Source organism: Aristolochia californica, unplaced genomic scaffold (genome assembly GCF_029961685.1).
Source record: "Aristolochia californica isolate CCGP_79_NKW_82.1479 unplaced genomic scaffold, dmAriCali1.0.hap1 SCAF_3, whole genome shotgun sequence".
Lineage (NCBI taxonomy): Eukaryota > Viridiplantae > Streptophyta > Magnoliopsida > Piperales > Aristolochiaceae > Aristolochia > Aristolochia californica.
The window spans coordinates 46,295,427-46,318,483 of NW_027181992.1; the positions used below are offsets into that span (position 1 = coordinate 46,295,427).

General features: G+C 41.0%; 2 protein-coding genes and 1 pseudogene across 2 annotated transcripts; all 3 read left to right on the plus strand.

The window, feature by feature from the left end:
* The first annotated feature begins 965 nt into the window (after positions 1-965).
* On the plus strand, positions 966-3,211 carry LOC137959631 (phenylalanine ammonia-lyase 2-like). The gene is given in 2 exon segments (XM_068806986.1): positions 966-3,048; positions 3,051-3,211. Coding segments are annotated over 2 exon segments (2,244 nt in total).
* An 82-nt stretch (positions 3,212-3,293) lies between these two features.
* On the plus strand, positions 3,294-9,763 carry LOC137959632 (phenylalanine ammonia-lyase-like; annotated as a pseudogene).
* A 5,567-nt stretch (positions 9,764-15,330) lies between these two features.
* On the plus strand, positions 15,331-21,115 carry LOC137959945 (probable 26S proteasome non-ATPase regulatory subunit 3). Its single transcript, XM_068807372.1, has 9 exons — positions 15,331-15,447; positions 17,837-17,924; positions 18,021-18,211; positions 18,366-18,503; positions 18,623-18,759; positions 18,909-18,963; positions 19,035-19,145; positions 19,416-19,655; positions 20,411-21,115. The coding sequence occupies exons 2-9, from the start codon at positions 17,846-17,848 to the stop codon at positions 20,921-20,923; spliced, it is 1,464 nt and encodes a 487-aa protein (XP_068663473.1). The 5' UTR covers positions 15,331-15,447; positions 17,837-17,845; the 3' UTR covers positions 20,924-21,115.
* The last annotated feature ends 1,942 nt before the right edge of the window (positions 21,116-23,057 follow it).

Below are 23,057 nucleotides of genomic sequence, written 5' to 3' on the forward strand. Positions count from 1 at the left end.
AGCGAATCTGCAAACGCCAATACTCTTCACGATTCCTTCAATGTGAACGCATGAAACACAACGAACAAAGTCCGCAAACTCTAAAATTCGACAGCCGCATGAAACACACAGAAGCGACGATCCTAGTCGAGAGACCAAAAAGCAAAAAGAACGATCAAGGCAGAGGAAAAGGAAGGAGGGTGATCCCCTGCTGGGTAGAGACAACCAAAGGTCTGGCCGTCAATTTTCAATTCGACAGTAGACTCGGACTTTAAACATTAGCAGTAAAGGGACAGAGAAACTCTGTTTCCCTTCTTTATGTCTAATCCTGTTTGAAGTTTTAAAGAACCAGAAACGGGGAGCAACAGGAAGGAGGTTAATCAAAGAAAGAAGATGACGGTCACCAAGATACTTGCAGAAGAGGAATCAAATTCTTGATCGAACAGAAGAGAATGGTATCTTGTGAACGCTGTGAATTCGGAGACGACCATGCAAAGATGTGGTTTACGTTTTTTTACTCAGTCCAGTCTAATTAAATCGTCCCCATCTCCTCCCTACGAGTTTCACGCTCGGCTCTTCCTGAACCACTCGTTTGCAGATATGTCGCTCCCGTCACCGTCACCTAAGTCTCGAGGATTCATTTTCAATTGGGACCGGTTTCATTATGAGACCGGACTCAAGTCTAACTGAGCCTTACTGTGTCAAGAGAAAAACCTAGGGGATCTCAAATCTAGTCGACTTGGTTAGGAACGCACGCCCCTTTGACTGGGATTGACTGGGAAGCCTGCCACGAAGCTGGGTTTCCACTTCGCACGTTCTGCTCTCTGACCAACCCTATAGATGACTTGACCATTGACGCGGGCACCGACCATCTCTCCCCTATAAATTGGCGACCCTTCGGCATCCACTCGGCAGACGATCGATCATCTTCGAGATTTCCCATAAACTGTTTTCAGTCCTCTTTCTCGCCTTCCTCCCATCACGACATGGCCTCCCCCGACCTCTCTATTCCCTGCTCTCCCGCGCACTGGAAGAAGGCTGCCGCCGCCCTTGAGGGTACCCACTTGGACGAGGTTCGCCGCATGGTGTCCCAGTTCCGGGACTCACAGTACGTCCAGCTGGAGGGGACTACCCTGACGGTCACCCAGGTGGCTGCCATCTCCCGCCGGGCTGAGGTCGCGGTGGAGTTGGACGTGGCGGCTGCGAAGGGTCGGGTATCTCGTAGCGCTGCTTGGGTGGCTGACAACATTGCTCGGGGGATTGATATTTATGGGGTCACCACTGGCTTTGGGTCGACTTCTCAGAGGAGGACCAACAAGACGGCTGACCTCCAGACGGAGCTGATACGGTTTCTTAACGCAGGCGTCGTCGGGAAGGAGACTCTCCCCCTGAGCTACGCCAAGGCTGCCATGCTCGTGCGTACAAACACTCTCATGCAAGGCTATTCCGGGATCAGGTGGGAGATCCTGGAAGCCGTGGCGAAGCTGATGAACGAGAATTTGATTCCGAAGCTGCCCCTGAGGGGAACGATTACTGCTTCCGGCGATCTTGTTCCTTTATCTTACATTGCCGGCTTGCTCACCGGCCGTCATAATTCTAGAGTGGTGACGAGAGACGGAGAAGAGATTACTTCCATAGAGGCGTTGAAGCGGGTGGGGATCGCCGGCCCTTTTGAGCTACAGGCGAAAGAAGGGCTGGCGCTCGTGAATGGGACGGCGGTGGGCTCCGCCGTGGCGGCGACCGTCTGTTACGACGCTAACGTGCTGGCCCTTCTCGCTGAGGTCCTCTCCGCGATGTTCTGCGAGGTCATGCATGGGAAGCCGGAGTTCACGGACCCGTTGACGCACGAGCTTAAGCACCACCCGGGCCAGATCGAGGCGGCGGCGATCATGGAATTCTTGCTCGACGAGAGCGATTACATCAAGGAGGCGAAGATTAGGCACGAGAGGGATCCATTGACGAAGCCGAAGCAGGATAGGTACGCGCTGCGAACGTCGCCGCAATGGCTGGGGCCCCAGATCGAGGTGATTCGCTCGGCGACCCATTCGATCGAACGCGAGATCAATTCTGTCAACGACAACCCTCTGATAGACGTCGACCGGAATATCGCCCTTCATGGAGGGAATTTCCAAGGGACCCCTATCGGCGTCTCCATGGATAACCTGCGAATCGCCTTGGCTGCGATCGGGAAGCTCTTGTTTGCTCAGTTTTCAGAGCTCGTTTGCGACTACTACAACAACGGGCTGCCCTCGAATCTCAGCGGCGGGCCCAACCCGAGCTTGGACTACGGTCTCAAAGGAGCAGAGATCGCCATGGCCGCCTACTGCTCCGAACTCCAGTACCTCGCAAACCCCGTCACAACCCACGTTCAAAGTGCCGAACAACACAACCAAGACGTGAATTCTCTAGGTTTGATCTCCGCAAGGAAGAGCGCCGAAGCCGTTGAGATCTTGAAGCTCATGTTTGCCACTTACATGGTCGCGCTTTGTCAAGCTGTGGATCTCAGACACCTGGAGGAAAACATGAGAGAGTTCGTTAAGAAGATAATCGTCCAAACATCAAGGAAGACTCTTTACTCTGACGACGACGGATCCCTCCTGGAAGCCCGTTTCTGCGAGAAGGAATTATCGAAGGTGATCGACCACCAGAGCGTGTTTTCCTACCTCGACGATCCCACCAATCCTTCCTACTCACTTCTGCAACAACTACGAGAAGTTCTGGTTCAGAAGGCACTAAAAGGAGAAAAGTCCAACCGTGAGGAGGGCTACGCGGTGTTCAAACGGATACCCATATTTGAAGAAGAATTGAAGGAAAGACTGGAACAGGAGGTACACAGAGCAAGGGAGAGATTCGACGTCGGCGAATTCCCAATAGCGAACAGGATCGAGAAGTGCAGAACATATCCCATTTATCGATTCGTCAGGAATGAAGTGGGAACGGAGCTTCTGAGTGGCGGGAAGAAGGTGAGCCCCGGGGAACATATCGAGAAAGTTTACGAGGCGATCGGGGAAGACAGACTTGGCGAGGTGCTGATGAAATGTTTGACATCGTCCGGTCCTTCCACCGGCAAGAACTGAGTTCGCCAGCTCACTGTAATCCCAGTGGCTGGTTCGAGCAGGCAAGGTCCCCTGCTGCAACAACTGGGAGAGATCTCCGGAAACTTAGAAACTGCAAGGTCGAAACGAGGAGAGGATTGACATCGCCGGAAAAGATAATAAAAATTGCAGAGTAAGGTTGTGATTGGTAGAGTAGAACCATGGAAATGTAAATGGATCATTTGAAAATCGGAAATCTGCATCATACCCAACTTCGATATGTTTTTTAAAATAAATGAAATAAAAATAGAATTCTGTTTATTTCCAAATGATTATGTATTAATTACTTGCACCGTTAGAAAATAAAGAGATAAATTAATTACTTCCAAATGACTATGCTCAGACTTCTTAGTCTGTTCTCAACTGTTCTTGAGCATCTCTATTAAAACGCTTACGTGCTGGCCCTTCTACCGAAATCCTCTCCGCGATGTTCTGCGAGGTGACGCATGGGAAGCTGGAGTTCGCGTACCCGCTGACGCACGAGCTGAAGCACCACCCGGGCCAGATCGAGGCGGCGGCGATCATGAAATTCCTGCTCGACGAGAGCAATTACATCAAGGAGGCGAAGATTAGGCACGAGAGGGATCCATATACGAAGCCGAAGCAGGATAGGTATGCGCTGTGGACATCGCCGCAGTGGCTGGGGCCCCAGATCGAGGTAATTCGCTTGGCGTGAGATCAATTATGTCAACGACAATCCTCTGATAGACGTCGACCGGAAAATCTCCATTCACGTAGGCAAGGGACCCCTATGGATAACCTGCGAATCGCAATGGCTGCAATCGGGAAGCTCATGTTTGCTCAATTTTCCGAGCTCATCCGCGAGCACTACAGCAACGGCCTTCCCTCGAATCTCAGCGGCCAGACCTGAGATTGGATTACGGTCTCAAAGGGGCTGTGATAGCCATGGCTGCCTACTGCTCGGAACTCCAGTACCTCGCAAACCCCGTCACTACCCACGTCCAAAGTGCCGAACAACATACCCAAGATGCGAATTCTCTGGGTTTACTCTCCGCAAGGCCGTGGAGATCTTGAAGCTCATGTCTGCCACTTACATGATCGCCCTTTGTCAAGCTGTGGATCTCAGACACCTGGAGGATCATATGAGTGAGTTTATCAAGTACATAGTTTGTTGAGTAATGTGGAATCTGGTCCACGGGGGGGGGGGGGGGCGCATGGAGGATATTTCCCATGCCATATTCAATGCGTGTACTGCACACAAGGGAAACGGGTTTTGCCGGAAGAGAGAAGCGTTCTTCTCGGCAGAGTGAGCGAGGTTCAAGAAGAACGACGCCGTTGCTAGTTCTGCTGGACGACGTCGTTGCCGGTGTTTCTGGTCGATGCTGCAGAGAAGGGTCTCTGCTGGTCAATGGTTCCGACGGGTTCTGCTGGTCGACGCTACAGAGAAGGGTCTATGCTGGTCGACGGTTCCAACGGGCTCTGCTGGTCGACGCTGAAGAGAAGGGTCTCTACTGGTCGACACTATGTAAATAGTGCAAAGAAAGATATTGGTCCCATTTGTATTGTGATTCCTCTGATTAAAGAAATAAAAATCCTCTCTAGCTCCCGTGGACGTAGGCAATTTGCCGAACCACGTAAAATTTTGTGCCGAGTGATTACTTGTCTCTTTATTGTCATCGGTTTTTCATAACAACTGGTATCAGACCAGAGGTTCGGCTGAGGGAAAAATGATGGCTGGAGACGAAGTGAAGGTATCGGGAATCGAAAAGTTCGATGGCAAGGACTATGGATTCTGGAGGATGCAGATAGAGGACTACCCCCATGGGAGGAAACTCCATCTTCCACTGTTGGGGAAGAAACCGGAAAAAATAGAGGAAGACGATTGGAATCAATTGGATCGACAGGTTCTAGGGATTATTCGTCTAACCCTGTCAAGATCCGTTGCACACAACGTCAGTAAGGTGAAGACGACTATGGGTCTCTTAGAGGTTTTGTCAGGTATGTACGAAAAACCTTCAGCGAATAAAACGTTTATTTGATGAAAAAGTTTTTCAATTTGAAGATGGTAGAAGGTACATCTGTTGCACAACATCTGAATGCTTTTAATACTATCACAAATCAATTGTCATCTGTTGAAATTGAATTTGGTGATGAGATATGTGCACTAATACTATTGGCTTCATTGCCAAATAGTTGGGAAGCCATGAGTAATTCTGTCAGTAAATCAAAGTTGAAATATGATGATATTCGTAATTTGATTTTGGTTCAGGAGGTACGCTGGAGGGATTCAGACGAGACTTCTGGTTCGAGTTCCACATTGAATGTTGATTCTCGAGGGAGATCACATGACAGGAACTCAAACAGAAACATATCAAAGTCAAAGTACAGGGGCAAGAGTAAGTCAAAGCCTGGTTAGCACGTAACTTGCTGGAGCTGTGGCAAAACTGGCCACTTAAAGAGAAACTGTAAAAGCCCTAAGAAAACCGAGAATGATAGTGCAAATGCAGTAACTGAAGAAGTACAAGATGCACTATTGCTTACAGTTCATAGTCCAGTTGATGACTGGATACTGGATTCAGGGGCTTCATTCCATACATCCTACCATCAGGAGATAATGCAAACTATGTTGCAGGTGACTTTGGGAAGGAATATCTGGCTGATGGAGAGGCCTTGAACATGGTGGGGATGGGAGACATTGACATTGCACTCCCTAACAAGAACAAATGGACCCTGCAAAAGGTCAAGCACATTCCTGAATTGAAGAAGAATCTCATTTTTGTTGGGTAGCTTGATGACTATGGCCATTTAGTGGTGTTATCAGATAACACCTGGAAGGTCACCAAAGGAGCATTGGTACTGGCTGGGGGTAAGAAAATCGGTACACTCTATTCGACTACTGGTTTGATTAATACTATTTCTACTACCGTTGCAGAAAGCACAATAGATTTATGGCATTGCAAGCTTGGCCATATGAGTCAGAGGGGCATGACAGAACTGTTGTCCAGAGGTAAGCTACCAGAACTGAAATTAGTTGATCTCAGTATGTGCAAGAGTTGCATTATGGGGAAACAGAAGAAATTCAGTTTTTTGAAGGGTGGCAGAACACTGAAGAAAGAAAAACTGGACCTTGTGCACACAGATGTGTGGGGACCTTCCCTAGTGGCATCCCTTGGAGGTTCTCGTTACTATGTCACGTTCATTGATGATCATAGTAGGAAGGTATGGGTTTATTTTTTGAAGCATAAATCTGAGGTATTCAATGTGTTCAAAATTTGGAAGGCCATGGTTGAAACAGAGACAAACTTGAAACTGAAATGTTTGAGGTCTGATAATGGCGGTGAGTATATTGATGGCGGGTTCAAAGAATATTGTGCAGCTCAAGGTATCAGAATGGAGAAGACCATTCCTGGGACACCACAGCAAAATTGAGTTGCTGAACATATGAACAGAACCATCAATGAGTGTGCTAGAAGCATGAGGTTGCACACTGGATTACCACCTACTTTCTGGGCAGATGTAGTCAGTACTGCAGTTTACTTGATCAACAGAGAACCATCAGTTCCGTTGGATTGTGGATAGCTAGAGGAGGCCTGGAGCGGGAAAGAGGTCATATTTTCTCATCTTAAACTTTTTGGTTGTCTTTCTTATGTTATTGTTGATTCTGATGCTCGTAGTAAACTTGGGGCCAAGTCAAAAAAATGTTATTTTATTGGCTATGGAGACGAAGCATTTGGCTATCGTTTCTGGGATGATCAGGGTCGGAAGATTATAAGAAGCAGGAATGTGATTTTCAATGAGAAGATTGTATACAAGGACAAGTCCAGTACGGTTGCTGAAGCAGCTCCTCAGTAGTCTTGGATGACCTACCAGAGGCCACAGTGCAGTGCAGAGATGCGAGTGACGGGGAGAGTGGATCTAGTGCACCCACTCCTATTATTCCTCAGTCAGATCTAGAGCCGTCTTCTCCTGTAGCTACAGTTCGTAGGTCAGTCAGGACTATTCGGCCTCAACAGCGTTTCTCACCTATTTTGAATTATATTATGTTGACAGATGGTGGAGAACCGCAGAGTTATGAAGAAACCTTGCAAGATGAAAATTCTAGCAAGTGAGAGTTGGAAATGAAGGAAGAGATAGATTCCTTGTTAGAAAATTAGACATGGAAGTTGACTGAACTTCCACCAGGAAGAAGGCATTGCACAACAAGTGGGTGTACCGGGTGAAAACTGAGCATGATGGCAGTAAGAGGTACAAGACTAGACTTGTTGTAAAGGGCTTTCAGCAGAAGCAGGGTATTGATTACTCTGAGATTTTCTCTCCTGTAGTGAAGATCACAACCATCAGGTTAGTACTGTCTATGGTTGCTACTGAATATTTATTTCTTGAGCAGTTAGATGTGAAAACAACTTTTCTTCATGGAGACCTTGAATAAAACATCTACATGCACCAACCTGAGGGGTTTGCAGTACAGGGAAAGGAATGTTCAGTTTGCAGACTGAAGAAGAGCTTGTATGGCCTGAAGCAAGCTCCTAGACAGTGGTACAAGAAATTTGATAGCTTTATGTCCAGTGCAGGTTACATAAGATGTCAGGCAGATCACAATTGCTATGTCAGGTATTTTGACAATTCTTACATCATTTTGTTACTGTATGTGGATGACATGCTTATTGCAGGGGCTAGTATTGATGAGATCAATAATCTGAAGAAGCTGATGTCAGAGCACTTTGCAATGAAGGATTTGGGAGCTGCGACGCAAATCCTCTGTATGAGAATTGTCAGAGATAAGAGTCAGAGGCACGTTGAGACTCTCACAGGCTGAGTATGTGAAAAAGGAACTCAGCAGGTTCAATATGGATAAGGCCAAACCATTTGGCACACCCTTGGGTAGTCACTTCAGACTCAGCAAGGATCAGTCACCTAAGTCAGAGGAGAAACTAGATTACATGAGTAAGGTTCCTTATGCCTCAGCCATTGGTTCACTTATGTATGCTATGGTTTGCACTAGACCGGATATTGCCCATGCAGTGAAAGTTGTGAGTAGATACATGAGTAACCCAATAAAATAACATTGGGAAGCTGTGAAGTGGATTCTGATGTACTTAAAAGGCTCCTCAGATATGTGTTTGTGTTTCTCAGGAAAGAGCTTAGAGGTGAGGGGCTATGTTGATGCTGATCTAGCTGGAGATATTGATAGCAGAAAAGTACTACAGGGTTTGTTTACACTCTGGGCGGTACTGCAGTTTCATGGGGTTCAAATCTACAGAAAATAGTTTATTTGTCTACCACAGAAGTTGAATACATGCAGTATCAGAAGCTGCAAAGGAGATGATCTGGCTACAGGACTTCTTGGAGGAATTGGGCAAGAAAAATCAGAAGGGCACTCTCTACAGCGATAGTCAGAGTGCCATATTCCTTGCCAAGAACCCAACACTTCATTCTAGGACAAAACACATTCAGATCAGGTATCATTTTATACGATCATTGTTAGATGATGGACAGTTGGTACTTGAGAAAATTTGTAGAAGTAAGAACCCCGCTGATATGTTGACAAAGGGTGTTACACTTGAGAAACTGAAGTTGTGCTCAACTTCAGTTGGTCTTCTAGCATGAAGACAGGAGCAGTGAGTTGCAGAGGTAGTGGAGGATATCATGTTTGAGGAAGAAGGCGATGCAGTGGATCTACCAGTCTCCAAGTGGGAGAATTGTTGAGTAATGTGGAGTCTGGTCCACGGGGCGGCATGGAGGACATTTCCCATCCCATATTCAATGCATGTACTGCACACAAGGGAAACAAAAAATTTCCCTCTATGCTATTTTTTTTTAAATAATCGGGACAAACAGTGAGCAGCAGTGAAAAAACAAAAAACAGAGAGTGACAGAGTAGAGAAGGGTTTTGCCGGAAGAGAGAAGCGTTCTTCTCGGCAAAGAGAGCGAGGCTCGAGAAGAACGACGCCGTTGCTGGTACTGCTAGATGACGCCGTTGCCGATACTGTTGGACGACGCCGTTGCCGATGTTTCTGGTCAACGCTGCAGAGAAGGGTCTCTGCTGGTCGACGTTGTGTAAAAGGTGTAAAGAAAGATACTGGTCCCATTTGTATTGTGATTCCTCTGATTGAAAAAATAAAAATCCTCTGCAGCTCCCATGGACGTTGATAATTTGCCGAACCACGTAAAATTTTGTGCCGTGTGATTACCTGTCTCTTTATTGTCATCAGTTTTTCATAACATAGTTGTCAACACATCAACGATGACGGAACCCTCCTGGAAGCGCATTTTTGCGAGAAGGATCTCTCGATGGTCATCGACCACCAGCCCGTGTTTTCTTTATCTCGACGATCCTACCAATCCTTCCTACTCCCTTCTGCAACAGTTGCGAGCAGTTCTGATTGAGAGGGCACTTAAAGTACAAAAGGCCAACAGCCAGGAGGGCTACGCGTTGTTCAAACGGATACCGATATTTGAAGAGGAACTAAAGAGAAGACTGGAAAAGGAGGTAGGTAGAGCGAGGAAAAGGATTCGACGCCCGCGAATCCCCAATAGCGAACAGGATCAAAAAGTGCAGAACATATCCCATCTATCGCTTCGTAAGGAGTGAAGTAGGAACGGAGCTTGTGAGTGGCGCCAAGAAGGTGAGCCCCGGGGAAGATAACGAGAAAGTCTATATGGCGATCAAGGAAGACAGATTGGGCGAGGTGCTGATGAAGTGTTTGACATCCGCCGGCACGAACTGACTCCGCCGTCTCACGAGCGACGTCCCCTGCTGCAACTACTTGGAGGGATCAACGGAAACTTTGAAACCAGAAGCTCAAGGTGACGAAGAGGGTTTGGTCTGGTTGGAAATGGGTCGGTGGGAGTAGTTTGGAATTCGGAATTCTGCTTCTTACTTAACTTCAATTAATTAGATGAATTAAAATAAGTAAATTAAATTAATATAGAACTTGTATAATAACACGAAGAAAGGGATAGTTTTGGGATTTTACAAATAAATAAAACAATGGAGCATCTCTAGACTATGTCAGATGGTTGTTTAATGGTTAGAGCAGGAGAAAGAGTAAAGTACTTGTTTGTATTAGTGTACATAATGGAAAGTGCGGTGTAAAGTGCAGATAGATTATTTATTAAATAAAATATTTTGATATATCTGACTTTTAGAAAATTAAATTAAAATTAGTTAATAAATAAATATATTAAATATAACAATTAAACAAATGCTTACTTTTATATTATTAAAACTGTAATCGAATTGTAATTTTGTAATATTTAAATATAAAATAATTATATAAAAAAGGATATTATAAAATAGTTATTAACTTAATACATATTAGTAATATCAAAATAATATTAATTTATTAACATAATTTATAAAAAGTAAAATATTTACACAAATACTTACTTTTATAATATCCAAAAACTTAATGCAATTATTATATTAAAAGTGTTTAAATTCTCACTCTTAAACTAATGTATATACTTAGTTATATTTGTTTAAATTCATGACCCAACGTACTGCACAAAGATCGTAATAATAAAAATAAAAATAATACAAATATAACTCAATCACCTATTTAATATAAAAAACCCACAATTGTACATACAAAATACAACACAAAAAATATTTAATGGCATTAAAACATAATAGTCTATAATTTAGCCACATTTAAATTGCTAATATATTTCAAAAATACGATGCTCTTGCAGATTGTACTGTAGATTCCTGATGAGTACTTCTTTGAGTGTCCACATCATCCTCAACATCATCACTAATATTACTGTCTTCATTTTCATTTTAATTATTATTTTCACATTGTTCTCCACCACAATCATCACTTGAATCATCTTCTTTATCTTCAAATAAATCCTTGTAATGTTCCATGCGTATATAATTATGCAATATATTGCAAACAATCACAATTTTTATCTGGATATCAAAATCAAAAGGAGGACCATCTTTTAATATTTGAAATGAGCTTTTAAAGCCCCAAATGTACGCTCAATAGTGTTCCGTAAAGATAAGTGTATTCGGTTAAATAATTCTCTTTCATCCGAGGAGCATTATCTCCAAATTATTGCAAGTAATAACGAGTCCCTCGATAGGGAGTTAAAAACCCTGAAAGATTTGCATATCCAGCATCTACCAAATAATATTTGCTTACAATAAGATATATATATATATATATATATATATATATATTATAATCTAATAAAAATAATAAAATTAAATAGCCTATATAGAGAGAAGTGACATTTACCTTTATCTCGTTTGGTTAATGTTGACACGTGAATCAACTGTTATCTCTCCCATCCAACAAGTATATATGTGAATAGCATGTCAAATGTACATACTGCCATTACGTTCTGTGAGTGGAAACCCTTCCTGTTCCAGAATCTTGCTTGTTGATCACACATGATATGTGCTTTAATATGAGTATCATCGATGGCACCAATACAATCCAAATAAAAAAATTCATTAATACAAACATATATTTGATAGTAACTGAAAATTATTCATCAAACGACTTTATATTTACCTTAAAATATGGGTAATAGATATCACTGTTCAAGATATTTGAATAAGTACGTCTTGAAGGTTCCTTGATGTAATCAGATTGTAGTTTGATAATAACATCTAACACCTTGTTAAAATACGTACTCATTGTCCAATTTGATCTTTCAAACATCTCTGAGGTGACAGTGTACGATTGTTGTTGACCAACAATGATACAAAAATATGCGAGCTATTCTTCCACATATATTGTCCTTGTATCAAATAAGAGTCCTCTATTTTTTAAGATTCTAGCCAACTTGAGAAAAATAGTTTGATTCATCCTATACACTTTTCGAAATTTAATATGCAATATTTCTAATGCTTTATTTAAATATTGTGGACCACCCATGATAAGAATGTTGTACTTGCCTATTATAAAAATTTAAGTATGAATTGACAAGGACAAGTATAACTGTGTAAGTTGCAATACAAATACATATTTTCTCCCTATTTGGTAGATTATTTATGAGTACTTGCAACACTAGACATTCAATAATAAAAACATAGTTAAAACACATTCAGTTATTTATGTCTGAACATGTTAACACAACCTACACCATTAAAGAAGTCTCAATATCTACATATTGAACATAAACAATAATAATTTTCAACCATTTCATCATACAAAAAACACATTAAATTTCTACCCATATTTTTTCATATTACATACACATTTATTGTTTACCAAAAATACTCAATAATCAACGTTATTCATACAAAGTCAAATGTGTCTCATAAATATAGGTTAAAACTATTAACATCTGTGTAAGTCTATTATATTGCATTAAATTTAGCCATCAGCCAATCATATTGATCTTCTTGTTTCATCTTGACAAACATATCCTTTTTATCTTTGGTGTCGAACAACTCTAGGGCACAAAATTTGACTTCTTTGGGCAAATTAGGTAATGCCTCGATAACTTTGAACCATGGAAGTTGTGCATCGACAGGTATGGGACTAAAGATATGCAAAAGGGTTGATGAGATATTTTTAATAGCCTCAACGACCCTATAAGTATATTTAGTTAATGGTTCGTATCTCTTCCTACATCGAGTAGCAGAAGTTCTACCCTCAACATTTCTGGGTGTTTTGCTTATTAGAGTAGCCTTATTTGGAGAATCTATACCGTTAGGTATTAGAATTGTTGAGAATTTAATATCGACCAGGCCGATCCCTCTTATATTCATGTTGTGCCTTCGCTAATGCCTCGAGGTTTTAGCGCAACTGGTTACTCCCCCGCACGTTGCCATTTGTGGCTCGTGGAAACAGGTGGGAGCGAGACTCGAACTGGGGACCTACCTTGCTCTGATACCATATTTAAACCAGTTGCACTAAAACCTCGAGGCTTTAGCACAACTGGTTTCAATATGGTATCGGAGCAAGGTTGGCAGTTCAACTGGTTTCAATATGGTATCAGAGCAAGGTTGATCTCGTGGTTTTAGTGCAACTGGTTTCAATGTGGTATCAGAGCAAGGTTGGTCTCGAGTTCGAGTCTCGCTCCCACTTGTTTCCACGAGCCACAAATGGCAATGTGCAGGGGAGTGTTGAAAATTTAATATCGATCGGGCCGATCCCTCTTTTATTCATGTTGCGCCTTCACTAATACCTCAAGGTTTTAGTGCAACTGGTTTCAATAAGGATCTCCCTCATTGCATCATCTTCATCTATGTCCTCAAGCATTGACCATTTGCAGTCTTTGGAATGTTGTCTTCTGACTCAACGTTTATTTGACTTGTTGTCCCCACAACAATAGAATCTCCAACAATTAAAGCCAATTTTTTCATATAGTGGACAACCTTCCCACCTATACTTATCGGCTTCTCTGTGCGCCTATATGAAAAATTATCTTTTAAAATACTTAAAATCCTGATTAGTAAAGAAAAAAACATTATACTATGTTACATTTACAAACTTTTATGTAATCTTGCCACACAGTCTTACTTGCGGTGACTTTCTGGGTTGTTGGATCCCACCCAAAGCTGCTAGTGTTGGGGCATGTACTCACGATCTAATAGATTTTTTTCCAAGTCCACATGCAGTTTTTCAATTGTTCAAGTGTCTTTTGGTTCGTTGTGTCCAAATTAAACATACAGACACAATCGTTGAAAGCTTCATGTTTCCAGACTCCATTGGGTAATTTGTTAACCCAAATTGACTTGTTCAATGAATAAATCAAGCATTTTACTGTCTTCGTCGCACATCCATGTGTTGTATGCGCTCTTTGTAGTTTCATCCATATTGTCTTTACCTTTCCTCTTTCCAACCATCCAAAACTCATAACAAGTAGACAATGAATCAAAAATAACTTGTAAGTGCTGAAAAAAGGAAAGGAGAGGAAGAAAAGGTTTCTGGTCTGTGGTTTGTACCCGAAAGAATGCAACATGGTTTTTGGTTTCTGGTGAGACATAGTCATTTGGAGATGCTGAAATGCACTTAATGATTCAACATTTTTTTGTTTCTCCACTGATCACCTCTGATACAAAATGAGGTCGTGATCTTGACTGTATCTACAAAATCTCATGGTTGGACCTTATTTGTCTTGCCTATTGAATATGGAAGTACTGAGCGGACCATAAAAGGACAGTGCAATTTAATAGAAGACAAATCTAGTTCCTACTTGATAGGCTTAGTCCCCACTTAGAAATTAATTTGCAAATTGCACATGATCCAATTTGCAAATCCATGGAGGGGCAGCATGATCGGCAACCCAACTGATAAGAGCCATCGAGTCACCGTCGACAATGGGGAGGCAGAGAAGGAACCACGGTAAAGCCTCAGGCTATGATAAAGGGCATGGATTTTCACCTTAGTAGAATCAATTGAACCAAGTGGGGTACAATATACAAGGTTGATCTCCCCAAGAAAGTCGTAAAATTTAATATTGTTGATAGAGCTTATTGCAGTATGATGAATTTTATTGGACCGAAAGAGAATATGATGAAAGCTGGAAAACAAAAAAAGCTAGAAAGCATCAAAGAATTTGGAGACAGAATTTACAAAGGATACCACTCCAATAACTTTATTTTTCATCGAAAAAAATAAAAAACGAAACTAAACCAACATTACTCCACTCTAAAACCTCAAATGCAGAAACAACAAAAGAAAAAACATGGAAAGCAGAAAAAGGGAAGATTTCCAAGAAATGTATTTGGGAAAAAATTCCTGAATAAAAAAACCATAGAATTTCAAATAGCAAGCACTGAGAGGCAAAGGAACGATTCTAAAAATGGAGGCAAAATTTAAAATGAGAGGTAGATGAACGATTTACAAACAAGAAGAAGACTGACCTTCAATTTTCAGGAAGAAAGGTTTACCCTAATTTCTTTCTAATCGAGCCAAAGAGGTTGCAGAGGGGGGAGAGAAGTCGCAAAAAATCATCGATGCTAGGGACAACAAGAGTAAGAGAGGTTCAACGAGCACCGGGGAGAGGTTACAGAGGGGGGGGATTGAAATCGCCAAAGGTCGCGAGCGAGAAGTTGCAATTTTTTTTTCTCTCCAACTTCCTTTCGATAACCCGCCCGATGTAATTGACTGAGGGAAAGTGAATTCAAAGCAGACCCGAGTGAATTCACTTTCCCTCGAGTTATGTCTAAAACGAGGGGAAGTGAATTATATTTGTAAGTAACGGGTTTCTGTGCACTTTTACTACTTGGTGTAAGTAAAATTTGCAGAGTGCACTACTAGGGCCTTTTGGGATTTTACAAATAAATAAAACAATCCGGTCGTTTCATAATACAATCTCTCTGGATCACTTCCCTTACAAGAGAAAGGGGTGAGCAGAACAGGAGAAAGAGTGGCATTTCACTTTTTTCTCCTTTGAAGGACGATCTTACATCTGCCCGCTCGCTGTCCTCCTCGTGGCGACCTAGGTCTGTGCTCATTACTCATATCTCCATTTTTATTTTCCGCAACCCTAGCTTGTGTGCCGTTTGTGCGTTGGTTTCTTCTTCTCCGGAAGCAGTGCGGCTTCATCCTTCTCCTCTCAGAGATCGTTTATTCTCCTCTCTGCGTTGTTGACTCGAGGTATCTACAGATATCGAGTTTGGCAGAAGTCTCTTCGCTATTTGGCTGTCAGATTGAGGGATCCCGAACTTTATTCCCTCTTTTCGTTATCTTTTCCTTCTCATCTCATTTGGCTTTCAGATCGGAGAAACAGTATAATTTCAGAGAGGGATTTCTCATTTTTAGTAGCAATTGTGATTACTATTATACTGCATCTATTAAGGACTTCCTACTAGATGGGAGGTATTTGAGACGTAACCGACTAGTCAATGATGTGGGAGAGTTTTTTTTATCTTCATTTCCTTTTATTAAGAATTAAATTAGTTATTTGTTTAGTTATTTAAATCTAGAGTCAATTTTATGGTTAAGTGAGAGATCCGTGTCGCCTAACAGCTCGCAGCTACCATGCTAAGCTCGTTCTAAATCCGAGACCAAACTTCTTGACTTCTCCATGGAAGTTCTTTCAGATTAGTTCATTAGTCAACTGCTACTGATTAGAAAAGTGATATATCAACCGGATAACGTATTTTCATTGAAAAATGTTAGTTGTAATTATGATATGCTAGCTCAATTGATCCAGAAACTTTTATATCTCTTAAGAACAAGATGAAGATAAAAATTCCGAAATTATCTACTGCCTAGTTGAGAATCTCTAAGAGTTGTTGTAAATAAATTTGTTATCTATTGTTTAGTCAAGTATTTCTATTAGTCACTGCACAACTATTTGTATAAGGGTATCTAAAACCGAACTGCCTTGGAGAATTGACTGCCAAACTTTAACCTTGGTGAGGACTCACTTATAAAATTAAAGTCACAGAAGATGATTATTTGGCTTTTGTCTCTTAAATTTGAAGGTTACTATTATATTTTTATTAAAAAAATTTAAGGCAAATAAAAAAGATCAGGTAATTCAATGTGTAATGTACAATATGTTGAATTGCGCTTTCTATCCATCGTATCATGTTAGTTTAGTGTTGACTTTTAGGGAATCTCATTGGCTTGTCAACTGTTGGAAACTCCCTCCCATTGTAATTCTGAGGCTTGATGTACCTCCTCATTGTAATCTTTGCATTCAGTAATGAAGAATCTTCGCAATTTCTCAAAAATAAAGGTGGATATGGTAGAGGTTGTACTAAGTCCTGTTCTGGATGCAGCTTAGTTTTTTTAGCGAAAATATGGAGGGTTATGTAGGTGGGGGATATCATGCCCATCCCAAAAACATAGAGGTGGAGCTTTCTGTTTATTGTGTGTTCAGTATAAAACATGGAAGAAAACATAGGGCAGATATATTTGGATAAAGGTAAGGAAGCATAATCTTGGCTAAGTGAACCCAGCCAATCTGTTCAAGATTCTCATGTGATGCTCGATACTAGAAACAGTATTACTTATTGCATATATTGGACTTGGATATTTGCTTTTACATAGGTATATATGACTTGTGATGGGTAGTTTATATTTATATGATAGGAATAGAATGAATATCTCATGGATGGTTTAAGTAAGTTTTTACTATTTTTTGGTAATTTTATGAATTCATTGTCATGTTTTTGGGGGTGATTCAAATCTATCAGGCTAGCTCATTTGTATGAATCACGTGGGATAATACATCTCCAGTATGTGCGGAATTTTTTTACATCTTCTTTTCACATTAAAAATGATGGTAATTTCATTTACATTCTATGAAGGTTTTAGCATTTAACGGTGGGTAATTTTACATAAGATGAGCAAACATTGGGCAATTTTCTTGTTTTTTTATTTTTTTTATTTCATCTGTAACGTTTAATCTTGGCGAAAACATTTGTAAACAAAATAAGGCTAAAAAGTCTCAAATCTCTCTAGTAACGAATACCTTGGATGCTTTCCATGTAGTTGCCTAGCAAAAAAAAAGTGACTGCATTTCAAGGCACTGTCTACCAAGAGACACTGACTTCCCCAAAAGTATTAGAGACTAAGTTAGGAAGCTCATAAGTTCTCTGCTTCTAAAACTCTATTTCTGCACACTGACCTCCCCCTAAGCGACTTTCCTTCACATCTTTATCTTTTCCCAAAGTTAAGGAAGGCCTGTGTCACTGAGCTTGTGCCCTGAGCATCTCTTCTGCCTTCCTCTGCTCTGCTGGGTGCATGTCTTTCTCTGCAAATATTTGTTCATGGATCTTTCTTTGAACACTTTCACTTGATATTATTTTTTTAATTTCCTTTTGCAAACAAAAGGGTCTGAAAAAAGATTAGGGTGGATATGATTTTTATATGCTGCAGTTTTACAAGATGACTCAAGATGTGGAGATGAGGGAGGTACCAGTGGCCTCCAACTCTGTTTCGACGTCTGTGCTCGTAACGTTACAGCGTAAGGGAAACCTAAATTTCTGTTTTTCATTTCAACAAGCCTTTTTTTGAGTATCCATGCTTTTTGACGATGATTCGTTGTGGAGGGTGGTTATAGATTTGAAAGATATTGTTTCTTTGATCGAGACTGGGGCCTACGCGAAGGAGGTGCACCGAATCTTTCATGCAATCCGTCTTACAATTGCATTAAGGAGGAAGTTGAAAGCATCTATTCTTTCAGCATTTCTTAACTTGGTGCTTGTCCCTGGTTCTGAATCCCATTCACGGCTGATCTCATATCTTCCGAAGGTAAACAATTGTTTCATCTATTCTTTTGGTTCTTGTGATAGATTATGAAGCCGACTTGCTGTGATAATTTATCTAGATTTTGGATAGATTTTTTCTGGATTATTCTTAATGACTTGTTTCTAAAGCCTGCATATGGTATTGTTTTCTCCCCTAGGAAGCTGTTGAGGATATGGAAATTGATACTGCAACAGCTGCAGCTCAAGGGCCTTTAAGACATTCTCTTCCAGAGATTGAGATTTACTGTCACTTGCTTGTGCTGATATTTCTAATTGACCACAAGTTATTCAACGAAGTAAACTTGTCCCAGAATTTCAGCTAAATTATAAAAAATTTGCATCTGCTCCATTTTGGAATTTATGCTCAATATTTCATGCTAATTTATCCTGTTGGGTGGTGGTTTCTGTTTCTCAGGCAAAGGCTTGTGCTTCTGCCAGCATTGCTCGTGTGAAGAGTGTGAACAGAAGAACACTTGATGTTTTAGCATCTAGACTTTACTTCTATTATTCATATGTCCATGAACTCACTGACAGCCTTGCAGAAATTCGTGGGTAAGTACTTCTTTACCTTATTTCTGATAATTTTTGTTTCATTTTTATATAGATGGTTAGTACACCTGGAACTTGAAGAAAATGAAAATTTTGCATCTCTTAGCAAGGTTGTTTAACTATCAAAACTTGTTCTCATGGACTCCTTTCAGGACCCTATTATCCTTGCACAGAATGGCCACTCTGCGGCATGATGAACTCGGCCAGGTTTGTGTCTATTAGTTGAGTTGCAATTCCCTTGAAATTTTATGCTTCTGAGGTTTGGTTTCTTATGGCAGGAAACTCTACTGAACTTACTTCTTCGCAATTACCTTCACTACAACTTGTATGATCAAGCAGAGAAGCTGAGGTCGAAGGCTCCACGCTTTGAAGCTCACAACAACCAACAGGTAATTCTCCTGACTTATGTGATAAACATACTTGTGAACCAAGGTCACAAGTAAATATGCTCAAATAGCCTTCGTGGATCCTGCTGAATCTGTTCTAAGATATTCTGGTTTTTTTATTTGTCTATTTGTCTACTGAGTTGCCATGAGTTATAATCTGAACCTGAAGTAGTTATGATAAGGCTCTAAAGACAATGATTCTACTGATACTGCTATATATTTGGTTTTGTGGATAAGCGCTTTAAGATTTTGCTGCTGAATGATTTCTTGCAGTTCTGCCGGTACCTGTTCTACGTTGGAAAGATCAGGACAATTCAATTGGATTATACAGACGCAAAAGATAGCCTCCTTCAAGCTGCGCGGAAGGCTCCAATTTCAGCCCGGGGTTTCAGAATTCAGTGCAATAAGTGGGCTTTGATCGTGCGCCTCCTTCTAGGAGAGATGCCTGAAAGGACAGTTTTCATGCAGACAGGCATGAAGAAGGCTCTTAGGCCATACTTTGAACTTACCAATGTGAGTACAACGCCATAAAATTAAATTCCTTTGTGAGTGTTCTGTGTGAGCATTTAATGTGCATAAAACCAGGGTCTCTACCCCTTTCTCTCTGTTGTCTTCGAGTAGCATTAAGCCAGTATATAGAAAAGATAAACTACAATGGTAAACAATCTATTGTCTCTTGTACCATGAGGAATTGTGGGCTCCTATTTTGATTCAATGCCTGCTCATCTGATGTGGGATTGTTTTCCATCTGTGGACAGTGTCATTGTGGGGCCATTTCGATGCTACCCTACATTCAAAAAAATAATTCACAATTCCAATCTGCTAAGAGATAATAATCACTATTTTATAGGGGTATCTTATCTTTGCTTAAGTCCTGCTTTTTGAGTTAAGAAAATAGGTGGCGAGTGATGCATGTCTGTTCAATGGTTTTTCAGAGAGGTTGGATAAAAAGGCCTATGATATATTAGTTCTCTGTTATAGGTTCTATCCCTTTTTTTTACTGTAGATGCAACTTCATTTTTAGTTGACCGTGTTATAGCTTGAATTCCTTTATTTTCAGTAGTTGCAAGTTCATTGATTTTTTAAGCTTCCATAAGTAATTCCATGAAAAAAGTTCCTTGAATCCAAACTAAGCAGACTGAAGTCCTGCTTTTAGTGAACTCTTTGATCTGAAGAACTTATGCTAGCTGAAACTAAAATCTCAGTGCATACATAGCAATTTTGATTTTGTAAAAGAAACTTATATTTCATTTCATGGGGTTTATCAGGCTGTGCGGATAGGAGATTTAGAACTCTTCAGGAATGTAGCTGAGAAATTTGGAAGCACGTTCAGCTCAGACAGGACCCATAATCTCATTGTGAGGCTTCGCCACAATGTGATACGGACAGGTCTTCGAAATATCAGCATTTCCTACTCTCGAATTTCTCTCATAGATGTTGCTAAAAAACTGAGGTTGGACTCAAGTAATCCTATCGCTGATGCTGAAAGTATTGTGGCCAAGGCTATCCGCGATGGCGCCATTGATGCCACATTGGATCATGCCAGCGGATGGATGCTATCAAAAGAGACTGGTGATGTGTACTCAACACTGGAACCCCAGACGGCTTTTAATTCGAGAATTGCTTTTTGCTTGAACATGCATAATGAAGCAGTCAAGGCTTTGAGGTTCCCACCAAACTCGCACAAGAAAGGGAAGGAAAGTGCTGAGAAAAGGAGAGAAAGACAACAACAGGAGCAAGAGCTTGCAAAGCATATCGCCGAAGAGGATGATGAGTTCTGATAACTACTTTCTGTTTTGATAGACTCTTTCGTTTTCATAATTTTTACTAATGACCAAAATCATTTACATTGGTATCTGCCTACCTGCTATTAGAAGTTGATACCAAGTTTCATTGAATCTAGTGTGTTGGATTTGAGATCTTAAAGAGTAGGTGCCTCGTCGTCAAAGCTGAACAGTGGCTTTGTTACATTATCTGTTCTGTATGTTTATGTAGGGTGTGGATTTCGGTGATTGGTGAGAACAATTCTCAGGTAACCACCGAATTGCATCTCTAGGTCGTCTCTTTTTGTCTCGTATCATTTATCTGCCTCAAATTAGAGGTCTGAGACTCATTAATTTGTTCAGTCACGGACTTAATTTAGGTGACAGCTGATCTCGCCAAAATCCAGTGCCATTACAGTAACATGCTGGTTTCTTTATTGTGCAAGTTCTTTTTTCTTGGCTAGAAAACAAAATTCTGCGTTATTTATTGCTTTTTATGGTTAATGATTCACGTCGTATGTGCGTGTCAATCTATGATCATATTCTTATATAAATCATATTACACTGGTACTACCTTTTAATGTTTGCCCATTTTAAGTTGGCAAATCAGGCAATTCCCGGATAAGATCTATCTGTCTACATTAATTTTGTAGAACAATTAGCATAATTATTGCATAGAAAGAAAGTTTGCTTGGGTTACTCCCGTCCAAAAAAGGGCTAAATTAATGCTGTCAAAATGCAAACCAAACAGAGTGGTTACCTGAGTTCAATCCAATCTTTATTTTTTTTCCCTCTCAATGAAAATTTGCTGTAACAGGTAAGTCTTGGTGGCACTTGATTGCTCTTTGGCTTTTGTTTTTTTTTTGCCCTTTCGTTTCAGTTTGGTTCCGTGCATGTCCACACACAGAATAAAAAAAAAATTTGTATTTCTTCTCACTTTATTGTAACTAATCATCCATGGCCATACTCGTTTAAGAAATAGAGACTTTCACACCCAGAAACCCAGAACTCACGATAGTCAAACCCGATCGCCACCGCCGCCAGTCACCGACCAGCGGATACGAACCTTCTAACCTTGCCAAAGAAACAAAATAGACCCACCGTATCGTCCTCACAGCTCTTTCCTGCCGCAGCCAGACATCATTTCAGCCCATAGTTCCATACTCAATGTCTGTTGTCTCCTTCCCTTCTGTAAGCGATTCAGTGAACTCTTTCCATTTTCTTCGTTGTTGCAGAGAAGGAGACACAGGATGGGCTGATCAGCTTCTTCCGGACATAAAACCACTAAAGGCAGAGCCGATTGATTGATTGCGCAGAAACAACGATTGGGTTTTGGTTACCAGAACCCAGAAATTGATAATAACCGCTGGGAAAAGAAAAAAGCTGCGGAACTGTGCGACACTGTTACCTCTGTCCGTCCAAAACAGACGGCAAGCCCGATGGACCCCACTGTTTCAGCTTTGGGTCCACCACTTGATCCTTAAGGTTTTTATTAACTTAAATACCATTTTAATTGATTTGAGCCAGTGGACGCCATCGTGGACCACATAACAGGCTATAATTCCACCATCCTGGCCGTCAATCAGTGTCGAGATCGATAAGATATCTGGGCCTGAGTTCACATCGTCAGTCGCAACATTTCAGATGGCGGGCCCACCTCGTGTTCTTGTTTAGCCTAATCTGGTAATACCCTAATCGAGATAATATTGAATATGACTTAGTATCGGTAACCAACAAATTTTGTCAGAATTATTGCGGTGTGATCGGTGAGCCCTTACATCTTGGCCACGTGTACAGCCCTAATTTATTTATGCTCGAGCCCGTTAATTTCTTTAAAATGATTTAACAATAAATTACGTCATTATTGGAGAAACTAATATTTATTAACGAAAAATAAATAAATATTATTTTTATTCCATTTTTTCGTAATAAAGTCTTTGGATAACTTATATGACTCATTGGCGAGTCATTTGTTAAGTGTGGATGGGCGTGCAATAATTTTGTATTAATGGATCTAAACCCTAAAGATCCTTGATTAGCCAGATTAATCACCCACATTAACGTTTCCCCCTCGGAGGACGTGCGTGGCACGTGGAACTCGGCCCATAGGGTCCCATTTTCCGAATCGAAGGATGAAACGTGCCGGTCGAGA

Bases quoted from the DNA above. Each gene is read 5' to 3' on its own strand.
- LOC137959945 (XM_068807372.1), top strand. From the start codon at position 17,846: ATGACTCAAGATGTGGAGATGAGGGAGGTACCAGTGGCCTCCAACTCT. The intron at 18,212-18,365 runs GTAAACAATTGT...TTTCTCCCCTAG, and splicing joins TGATCTCATATCTTCCGAAG to GAAGCTGTTGAGGATATGGA. The intron at 19,656-20,410 runs GTGAGTACAACG...GGGGTTTATCAG, and splicing joins CATACTTTGAACTTACCAAT to GCTGTGCGGATAGGAGATTT.